General features: G+C 40.7%; 1 protein-coding gene across 2 annotated transcripts in view; it reads left to right on the top strand.

The window, feature by feature from the left end:
• Positions 1-8,997: 8,997 nt before the first annotated feature.
• Positions 8,998-11,348, top strand: part of XYLB (xylulokinase) — an 81,577-nt gene continuing 79,226 nt past the window's right edge. Inside the window, exons 1-3 of one of the 2 annotated variants that reach the window (XM_082752081.1) lie at positions 8,998-9,092; positions 10,148-10,230; positions 11,142-11,211. In XM_082752081.1, the coding sequence (XP_082608207.1) occupies positions 9,048-9,092; positions 10,148-10,230; positions 11,142-11,211 (198 nt within the window). In that variant the 5' untranslated portion in view covers positions 8,998-9,047. Of the gene's footprint in view, positions 9,093-9,246; positions 9,537-10,147; positions 10,231-11,141; positions 11,212-11,348 lie in introns of those variants that run through there. The other variant, XM_082752082.1, reaches the window with a different exon arrangement.

Below are 11,348 nucleotides of genomic sequence, written 5' to 3'. Positions count from 1 at the left end.
GTTACAAGGGTCCAAGAGAGTCGCATGGGAGAAAATAATGCTGTTAAACAGCAGAGTCAATATAATTGTTCAGCTGCTAGGTTCCTCGCGATGAGAAACATTGCACAAAAACAGTGTGAAAGGGCAGAGTGTGGAGGGAATGCCTGTGTGCTGTATTTTTCCAGTTACTGGCAGAAATTATGCTCTCATTTGCATTATAAATGATTGACTGAATCGGGTTCAAAATCTACAGGTCTGAGGAACCTGTTTGGAAGTTGTGTGTTTGCAGGTGACAAAGCTTCAGCTACAGAGTTAGGTGCATAGAGTTCTGGTAAGGCTCAACAGGCTCAGGTGTAAACCTGCTTTAATTCACTCATTAATTGCTTCTGGCTTCCCAATGTGTTTGTGTCTTGCAAAACACATTCCCTACCTCAGCTGCAGGCTTTTTCTGCCCTTGCCAGGGAAACAAAAGTAAGCACAATACTTTATCAGACGCTGTGGACACTCCTCAGGTTAGCTTCCCTCTCTTAACCCTTGAAAAATCATGTGTTGTGCTAAGAGTTGTTCTGATGTGTCATGGCTCTGCTATATCTGTGTGGATATCCTGCCTTCAGCAGTGGCAAACACCTGGTGATCTGCGGAAAGGAGTACCTGAGTCACCTTGTTTTTTCAGTCTTCTGACTTGGTGGCACGTGGAGTCTCCCCCTGGACCTTCATGCAGTTGGTTTCTTACATTGGGGCAGGTGATTTAATTAACCCCATTACAGTTTGAGCTTGCACTCAATACAAACATTATTAATGCTTGTAAAAGTTACCCAAGCTTTTTAAAATTCCAGGCACAGTGTTTGACTCACTGCCCTCCTAAGAAAGTGACTTGTACAACCTGAGTGTGTGTTGCAGGCAGAATTACTGCGGTAACATCCTTTGACGTGACATGTAGGCTCTGTCTTAAAAGACAGACATTTAACTTCTCATTAGAAGGGCATTTAAAGTGTGAGTTTTCATCTGATCAGAAACTATTATGATTTTTAATCATTTGTACAATACCAGCACCTCAGGCTGGTGGAAGAGCCATCACTCTTAGCTCCACAAATGCATTATACAGGGCGGTCTCTTCCCAAGTTGCGTGGGTAAATAGCAAAAATATAAACAGGGGACAGAAAACAGAAGCCTGAAGATCAGTGGAACCAGGAATAGGAGTGGTTTTGTGTTACTGAGCCAGCCCCTTACACGCTGCAGTTTTTTCTTTTCAGGGGAAGCTTGTGAACATGGCATCTTGACCGGGTCTCAGGAGGTGTGCTCGTGTGTACATATGTATTTGTGAGCCTGTACTTTGCTTGCTCTCAAGGTGTGTATGTGCATACATACGCGTGTGTGTTTTGTGAATAAGTTGCAGCCAGGATATGATTCATAAAGTGAGGTGCAGGGCTAATTTACAGAGGCTCACAAAGTAAATAGGGATGTGTTTTGGATGTATGGCGAGTTGATGCAGCTAATCCTTGTTATACCACAGACATAAACTTGCAAACTGGCTTCTGTTCTTACACCATAATGGAACAACTGTCTAAGTTTTGCTAATGAAAAGAAAAATCTTATCATATACACACACAGAATTGAAATGATGACACTGGTTTAAATCAGTCGTTCAGTCCTTACACACTTGCATCTGCAGACCCCTGTGCGCTTTGAAAATACGCAGCAGATGGCACTATTGGAGTGGTATGGCTGCAGGCTGCCTTAGTCCTAAAATGTTAGAGGGCCAGATTTGGCTTGTAGGTTGCTGAGGAATAGGAGCAGTCGAGCCATTTCTTAGCACCGGTAGATGTATGTCCTAACAATACCACAGGTTTTGAAAACTTACTGCCGTGATTAGGTTTCTGTACAAACTTGGCTTGCTCTAATTGAACAAACTCCTCTCAAAAACGTCGTCTGAGTGATTTTAATTTGATTATCCACTGAAGTCTGAAGTGCTGTATTTTCTCTTAAGTCTGTTCTTTCATCACACAATGGAAGCAATTTTTCATTTCCTTGAGGCAAAATAAATTTGAGAGTACTTCATAATCCAAAAGCAATGGCTTTTAGAACTTGAAGTAGACGCTTACTGCCCTTGACCTTCATTGCAAAATCTCATTTAAAAAGATGCAACTAATTTTATCTCAGACTAATTAATTTGTGACTAGCAAATTAATTTTTTATTAAAAAATGTTTGGGGGATCTTATAGCAATAATTGTTGATTTAAAGATAATTAAAAAATGCTCCTAACAGTTAACTGTGACTGAATGCGCTTCCTACAGCACTGGATTTTCCTGCACACCTGGGACTGGAGGTATGTATGGTTATTCAGATTATTCATGTGGAGAATTACAGACATATGTCCTACACTGTTTGTGCAGCTTGTAAAGGTAGAATACAAATAGCTAGCTTTTTAAGTGACACTGAGATGGAAAAAGTTACTATGATAATCCCCTTTCTGTAACTTTCTATATGCTTTTTTTCACTCGTACACAGTATTCAAGTGTAAGAAACTGACTGTTGTTAGAAAATTTAGGAACAAAAAAAAAAAAGGTAGAAACAAGGTGACTGCTATTATTTGTGCTTCAGACAATCTTATCAGAATCAATTGTAATTATTTACTTTTTAATCTTTTTTTTTTTTTTTTTTTTATAAGGGCGCGTTTGTTTCTGTTATTTGGAATCACAACCTTAAAGCATGTCACGGATTGGTTAAGGAGTTTGAGCACAGGACTCCGATGATGCAAGACCTTTTTTTGGTGTTCTCTGCATGTCCATGCTAATGGGATGAAGGTGCCTATGAAGCAAGTTTTCAGAAGGATTTTGAGACCTTTCTTCTGATCTGCTGACCTTTCAGGTGCTTTCAGACATGAAGGGTTCAAGTTCATCAAAGGGAGAGCAGCCCAGCTGTCCTCAAGTCCCTCTGAAGGTTTGGTGAGCCTGGTTCTTAGGTAGTCCATCTTCACCTTTCCTTGATAGGATTCTATTTTCCCCTGTTATCTCTTGGGGACTTTAGGCAAATATAATTATGTAATGTGTGTGTATTTAGGTATATGCTTTCATCTGTACTTGGTGCTAAGCAATACCCTTTGCAGAACCACAGTGGATTTTGTTCTTTGTTTTCTTTTTGTGGGTGGTAAATGCAGCCACACTGAAATCACTGGGTTCACCTAAGTCAAATTAAACTCTGCTGGCTGTGAGGAGTTAAATGCAGCAGATGTCCTGTATGTGCTGTTTTTTTTTTTTTTTTTTTTTTTTTTTTTTGTGCCTGGCTTAGGTTCATTTAAAAACCTTTTCTTCTGTCTTGACTCTGTTGGTGCTGAGGATTAAATAACCTTCCTTTAGGTTGTTAACTGCTATGGAAAGTAAATTAAAATACTAAATTTTCATCTTTTAGAGGGCTGCTTACTCTGTTGGCTGCCTGCACCATTAGGACTAGAATTTCTCCCTCTGTATGAACAATTAGCATCCAAAACTTAGGGACAGGTTTTGGTGTTCATTTTGTAGTTTTGTTGTCCTTGCCCACTGAGCATTTCTGAGATGCCCTTTTAGAAGTGGCAGTGTGGAGAGGGAAGTCAAAGAAGAAACTGAAGTTATTTACGATTTAGACTTTCTAAACAAATGAACCCTGACATCTTCCTTCACCGTTTACCTTCCTTCGTAGTTCTAGTGTTTCTTAAATTATTGTGAACAAGATGGTTATGTTCAGAGTATTTTGACATCATAAAGCTATCCATGAGAAGAGGGTGAGATAGAAGGTGGGTCACCTTCATGGATAGACCTTGAGAGGATTTTGGAAATTCATTGAAGTTTCCTTGATTCTGCATGTCTTAAATTCCAGTTACTGTTGAGCAGCGATCACGTTTGTGGTACTGCTATGTAAATGTCTTTACACCAGCTACTTCTCAAGAGTGTTTCCTATGCATATAGTTATGATGGCTACATCTCTGTGAGATGACATCAACCTGTGTTAATTTGTTCTTGCAACAGACATAACCAGAGAGGATCTCAGGAAGAAGCCCTAATTTCAAATAGGGCCTAAAAAGAATTGGATAAGCTATGTAAATTTTCTGCCTTGTTTTTTTTTCCACCTCTAAACTACATGATTTTGATATATTTTTGATGGTAAATTTTTCTTTTTTTTTTTTTTTTGATCCTTGCAGGGTAATGCGGAGAAGTGTGAGGCTTGGCCCTTATTATTTTCCATTTAAGGCATTGTTTGAGCAGGAATGAATTGATCTTTGATTGTTTTCAATCGATAAAATGTACTTATCTGTAAGTGGAGTTTGATAAGAATCAAATGCAGCATAAAAGAACTGGTTAATCTCTTGTTAATGAAAAGTTTTATCTGGATGACAACATCTTGCTTTTGAGCTTTAGGACACAAACAACTTAAGAATTCATCTTCAAGGAAATCTGCCAGGTGTGTAAGTTTTAATAAGCCTTGCAAATTACTCTAGTTAAGGTAGTTCTCTGAAAAGGATGGTTAAGTGCTACTGCTATTGTGAGAATGAATATGGACTTGAAATCTGTACAGGGGAGGAAAGTGTCCTAAAAATAAGTTGCTATTCAGAAACGTTCTTCACTTCACTTCCATGCAGAGATCTCATGAGGAATTTGTACTGCCCTTCATAATCACTAGTAGCCTAACTGAAGTCAATGAAATTACATCTGTAAAACTGGAGTATGTAAAACCAGAAACAATTTCACAGTGCCTGACTCAGTACCTCCTGAAGTCAACAATTTCTGTTGAATTCAGTAGAAGTGAAATTGGAGGATTTTATGTACTTGATTAAATACAGGCTGCAAATTGACCAAAACACATGAAACTGACGATATTGCTGAGATTGTGCAGTTGAGCCTTCATCTGAATTCTTTGCTTATATCTTTTGTTCCTGTACATTCATGTGCTTTTATACGGAATCCTGTGCCAAATCTTCATGAGAGGCTCCTCTTCATTAAAGCACTTTAATTAGTTAATGCAGTCCAGTGTCTAAGAGCTTCAATAGCATAGAATCACAGAGTGGTTTGGGTTGCAAGAGCCCTTAAAGCCCACCCCGTGCCACCCCCTGCCATGGGCAGGGCCCCCTTCCACCAGCCCAGGCTGCCCCCAGCCCCATTCAGCCTGGCCTTGGGCACATCAGGAACTAAATTATCTAATAAGATTGTGGAATGATTACACCCAAATAAGATATGTCTTCAGTCTCAGTGTAACACCTGTGTCTCTGCGTAACTGGTTTGGGCTTCCTCTAGTGGAACTCGTACATAAGGCCTTTGCTGGATCTTTGTCTTACAAATTTTCACCCATTCACAGGAGAACTGGTAAAATTAAAGTGCATAATAGCTGTCCTGACACATTGCTTTTAAATATTGAGTATTTATTCTTAGAATGAATAATGAGACTCTCCACAGCATTTGGAGGTATGATCAAATAAAATGGCTACCACAAAATCAAGTGCAAAAGTAACTTCCACAGCTAAGGCCATATTTACAGAAAGGAAAACATTTGTTGATGCTACAAAGCTATCTCATTAAAGATAACAGCAGCTTTGTATTTAATTTATGGTACTGTGGTATTCCGTGTTATCAGTACTTGGTTGAACATTGCTGGAGATCGTGTGATAACAGAGTACCAGCGGTGCTAAGCAGAAAAGGGATGACCTTTAGAGAATTATTAGGGCTCAGATATCTTTCCAGTAGGTAGGTCCAGTGCTCGTGCTGAGGTTTTTGTTGAGGTGTTGTTTTAGTGTTGTGTTATGTGGAGCTTAGCGTTGTAAACATCTCCCACTTAATTAGCAGCATTGCATGTGACTGTCAGATTACTTGGCAAATACACAGGAATTTATCTGACCCAGCTTAGTGTGTTTAATGTTTCTGAGGCTAATTAAAGACCCCGGAGAATTCTTACTGGGAAAAGGATAACCGTGCCAGCAGGCCTAACAGTGCCAGGTCTAACATGGGCTGCCTTGGTATTGCATGTGCATAACTGAGGGCTGTGCAATGAGTCTTAGCTGTCTCATTTCTGCTGCGCCAACCTCTGTTGAGGTACAAACTTGAACAATCAGTTTGGGACTTAAGAATATTTGGCTGCCCCGCTGCATAAAATAGCTAGGTAGAGGCCCCAGGTCTGCTGGAAGCAGAAGGATTGGTCGCTTTGTAGTTGTTCATGGACTTCTCGTACCTTCGTAGGCAGGTACAAGTATTTTATGTGGCCTGCATAAATCAGGATAGCTGGACTAAAGTCAGTATGGTAATCCTAACTTATATCAAACAAAGGGTTGCTCTAGCTGTTCCCTAGTTTGTTGGCACATCTAAGATGATGTGATGATATCAAAGCATGGTAATTAGGCTGGCACTATTTTTGAAAGAGTTCACTGCTCGAATTTGTATGGTTTCTTTGTTACCTGCACACCTGTGCAAAGCTGAAGGCTGCAGTTAAATCTAAGTTTTTACATCAGGGTAAAACTGGGATCAGAGGCAGAGTTTGAAACTTGAAGTGAGAATAAAAAGTGAAAACACCTTGTATGTAGGATTATGCAATACGGTTAAAATAATTTGTTTTGCAATGAGTTGAAATAAGTGTGGGATAGAACTTAACTTGACAGTTATAACTTACTAAAAGATCCAATGGCTTAGCGGAGCATAAAAGTATTGCTTCTCTGTCAGCTCTTTGTGTAACTGCAGAAACTGGTTGATAGGAAAAGGGGAAGAAACTCCCTTTTCCCTCTACCCTGCTTTATGTGTCCTGTGTGATTAATCTGTGCTTTGCCTCAAGCTGTTAATCTGTGATCGTGACATTTCAATTATAAATGGCATTCTGTCCATCCCCTCTGGAAATTTTGGATTTGTCAGTGCTAAAACATCAATGGCACGTGAATGCAACTTCACTGATAGCTGTACAGTTAAGCCTTGCTTGCTTTCAAGAAACAATTTTAGAGGTTATGGTAGTAACTGCCAGCATGAGCTTTAAATGCAGAAAGAACAACAGCAATGCAAATTTTCCACACACAAACTACTAAATTTGAGAGAACACTGACTTGATGGAAGGATGTGCAACAGAGCAACAGGATGAGACAATTCTTCTCTAAACTTCCCTATTTTTGTTAGAAAAACCTGAAAAGTAACAACAATAACTTTCCAATTCTGTCCTTGAGTGGATTCTACCAAACTTGCAATGATGTTCCAGTTTAAGGAGATCTGATAACATGTGGTTTGTTATCCCAATCCCATAACTCTTCTGTGCTGTTTAAAATGAAGTATTTCATGCAGCAATCTGTCCATTGAATGATCTCATTGCCGAAGAATATAATGGATTCTTACATCCCCACAGGATTGCTTTACGTATTTATAAACTATTGTTTCCTTTCGCGTAACTACCACCTCCTTCTATTTTCTTTTCAAAAGTTGCACAGCTGTCTCTTTCTGAAGTCATTTATTATTTTTATGGCTTTCTTCAGGACTGACTTCAATTTCTCTTTTTGCAAGTAGTTGTACTTTGAAAACTGCAGCCTTCAAATTCCGTATCTGTTACTTATTTATCGGAAATATGCAGTAAGTTAAAGGGCAAAGCAAGCTTCTCCTCCCTGGCTCACCAGTCACATTCTGCATTAATGGAAAAGCCTCGGTGTGTTATTTGATCCTTTCTCTTCTGGTGAGAGTTATACTAAGGAAACAGTTCTTGGTAACATTTTAAAAACTGTATTTTTCTACAGTTTCTTCTTGCTTAAACGAGACCTTTGTTTGGGACAGGTCCATCTAGCATGAACTCTTTCGGGGCAGGTAAAAACCACCAATACCAGACACTGGAAGCCTTCTGATTTAAGGAAGCCAAACTACAAATTCAGTGACAATTCTACATAACTTTGCTTTCAAGTGGCCTGTCAGTGCTTTCTTCATTTGGACTTTTCCTGATTGCAAACTATTTAGATACATTCACAGGATTAAACTCTAAAGTGCTGGAAAATACCACTGTATGCCTTTGAAGGGATCCCCACACTGTCAATGTTTCCTCAACATCTTTAAATTAAACTCTTTTTTTAAAGATTTTATGATCCCATGTCTTTGGGAGTTCTAATACGGGTACTGCCAACACAGGGTATTCAAAGGTGATGTGATGGAGTGGGATTTGTTTAAAAGTCAGTATATTAGAATGGTGTCTGCATTCTAGATTTAAAGTCTTCAGGATTATTTTTTTAGAGGTTTTTATTTTCAATAGTAACTAGAAACCTTGAAGCATAAGCTTTGGGTATTGGGCCTTTGAGAAATTATTGGGAGTATTTACAGGATCTTCAAATTGTTCAGTATATGACAAAATGTACTAATGTTTTATAGTTCGAAGGGCATTTCAAAGTAAATATTTGTACTCTTAAAACAGTTTAGGATCCTGGGCATGCAAAATCTCGTTAAAGCTCTGCTGAGATACAGCCGGGGCTGCAGGATGGAGTATTTCTCAGATAAGCCCTCCTTAGATTAGGCAACGCCTCTGTCACATTGCTATAGGAGAAAATGCAAAACCCTAAAACCTCCCCAAACAGAATTTTGTGGGAATGTTTTTACACAAACGCAGGGTGTGATGCTACACCACGACCCGTACACATAATATACTAAAAATTCAGCGGATTGCTTCGGGCTGTGGCGTAGATTTGCCCTGCTCGTTGTGCCTCGGTTTAGGCCGATCGCCGTGCGGCTGCTTCGGCGTTTTCTCCTCCAGATCTCGGCAGCTCAGCTGAGCTGAACAAAGCCGAGCGAGCTGCCATGGGATCAGCTCCGGAGGGACTTTTTCCCCAGCCGCAGCTCCCTCACAAACCCCTTCGAGGGGGCTGCGGAGGGACGAGGGGGCTGCTCCTCCTCGCCCAGCTCCTTCAACCCGCCCGCCCTCAGGCCCTTCCCCACCCACGGCACCACAACGGGGCCGGGCTGGCGGCTCCTTTCCGGGGGAAGGGCCCTGAGAAGCCGGGGGAGGGCTCAGGGAAACCGGGGGAAGGGCTCAGGGAAGCCGGGGGGAAGAGCCCCGAGCAGCCGGCCCCTGTGAGGGCTTCCCCGCCGCCGGCCGCGACATGGCCGCCCCCTGCTTCCTGGGCTGGGATTTCAGCACGCAGCAGGTACCGCGGCCTCCTCCCTCCCCTCCTCGGGCAGAAATCACTTCGCTACAGCTGCGCTGAAGTTTGGGAGCTTGCAAAGACATATCCAGGTTACCCTGGATGTCGATCAAGTGTTTTCCAAGGGGGTGCACCGCAAGCAGAAAGCCAATTAAGCCGCACTGGGTCAGAGCCGTTCTTAAGCTAGCGCCGTGCACCGGCTTGGTAATGAGTTGTGCTAGTGCATAAACGAGGCCCTACGTTGGTATGGCTAAAATTGAAGTAGCCCGCCCCCAAACGGGGATGGTTTTATTATTTGAATACAGCTCCTTTGAGTTAACTCGCTCTTTGTAGGTTTTTTTCAGTCCTTTAGCAGCAGGTTGCACTCTCCCTTGTTAAAACGTATGCAGGATGTGAACGACGTGCCTGCTTTTCTTTGAGGTGCTTCATGCTTTTCTTCTGTGCCAGGTGAGCTTGAGAAAAGCTAGTTTGTGGCACTCTTCTAGTCAGTGCTTGCAGGAAAGCCCAGCTCGATGGATTTGGGATTTGGATGTAGCTCTGCACAGGCTGCAGAAGCTGAGCATGCAGCTGTGGGATGGCCTCAGAGCTTTGCAGACTGGTAGAGTTCAGTTCAGACACTGGGCAGGAGGGAAGGTATCCCAAAGTTTCCTTGGTAAGATGAGGCTTTTAAGAAAATAAAGCCAACACCATGTGACATCTTTAACCTAAGATACTGTACTCTTTGGAGAACTTGGTTACTGTGATGCAAACTGGAAACCATATAACTTATTTGCTGTTCTTTAGCAAAGCATCTCCTTCTGTGTTTAAGGAGGGAGAAAATGTAGCAAACAAATACACATGTTGCTGGATATGTGTATGTCAATGCTGTAAACTCACATAATAACTTGTTTCGTGTAAAATTGTGCCCATACTTACAGTTAGTTGTATGGATTGGGGTGATCCCTACTTCTTCCTTCCCATTTCAAGTATGAGAATTGAATTATTATAAATGAATTATCAGTACTATCTAGTTACTGTTCCAGACAGTTTTTGTTAACATCCTGTTTTATTTCTTCTAGCTGAAAGTCATTGCCATTGATGAACATCTGAGAGTCATTTATGAGGATAATGTTCATTTTGATAAAGATCTTCCAGAATTTAAGTAAGGTTTTTTTATGTTTTACTTGGATAATACAATGTAAAACTTTGGGGACTAGGATGGGGGGGGCTGTTCCCTACTTTGGTCTTATTGATATGTGTGGAGGCGTGGAAAAAGTTAATGCTGTGTTTGTGTTTCATACTTGGCAATGGAAGTATGCCCTTTTGCCTTGCTTTGTGTGTAAGCATGGCAAGAACTCCCGACAGGAAATAAAAAGACCCTCCCACCCTAAAGTATCATTAACCAACGTGGTGTAAATTAACCAACGTTTTTTTCTTTTGGAACTTCAGACTTTTGGACGTGGCGGTTTCTTTTTGGGACACAGAAGTAAGCACCACCTTTATGTCAGGATGGAATGTTATGACAACAGGAAATAAATTGCATGAGGGAAACTTCTAAGAGGCATTTGGAGACAAATTCAGTGGCTCCAAATGGCACATTAAGATGTATAAACTCAATTTGTAGACTAGAATTTACAGATTTACAGATTTCTTCCATCATAGTCACAAGTGCCAATAAAATGCATTTATCTACTTGATGGTTTAACAGCAAAAATTGAATTTCATCTTCTAGATTCAAGCCACTAATGGGGACAGTTAGGAAACTTAGCGATAACCGTGACTTGCATGGAGCCATGAGCAGCGTCAGCACTGGAGTCTGTCACAGGTCTTACTTCAGGACCATGACCCTTTCTTGCAATTTGTTTCCTTTGCAATTGAGTCAAACTTCTCTAATGTCATTTCCTAGGAGCTGGCTTTTAGTTTTTAAGGTTTCAAACACTGATCTTATCTTTGCTCCTAACAAAAAAAAACCAAAACATTGCAACTTTCTTTGGTTATTACTAAACTTAAATAACATTGCTTGGTGGTGAAAAGAGACTGAATTTACCAAGAGAAAATACCATTTTTCTGTAGGACTCAAGGTGGAGCCTATGTTCACAGTGACAGGCTGACAGTCACTTCTCCTGTGCTAATGTGGGTCAAGGTATGAACAAACTTTATTGTCAGCCTTTTGGAAGTATTTGTACTGTATGACTCAACTTCTTCTTGCTGCCATTGAAATAAATACATGTTGAAAACAACAGTGAAACTTGTCATTAAAATCATTGTAGTCCTTTTGCT

Source organism: Aythya marila (assembly GCF_965140915.1).
Source record: "Aythya marila genome assembly, chromosome: 2".
NCBI lineage: Eukaryota > Metazoa > Chordata > Aves > Anseriformes > Anatidae > Aythya > Aythya marila.
Note: the sequence above shows the minus strand (reverse complement) of the source record. Positions and strands in the feature narration are given on the sequence as shown.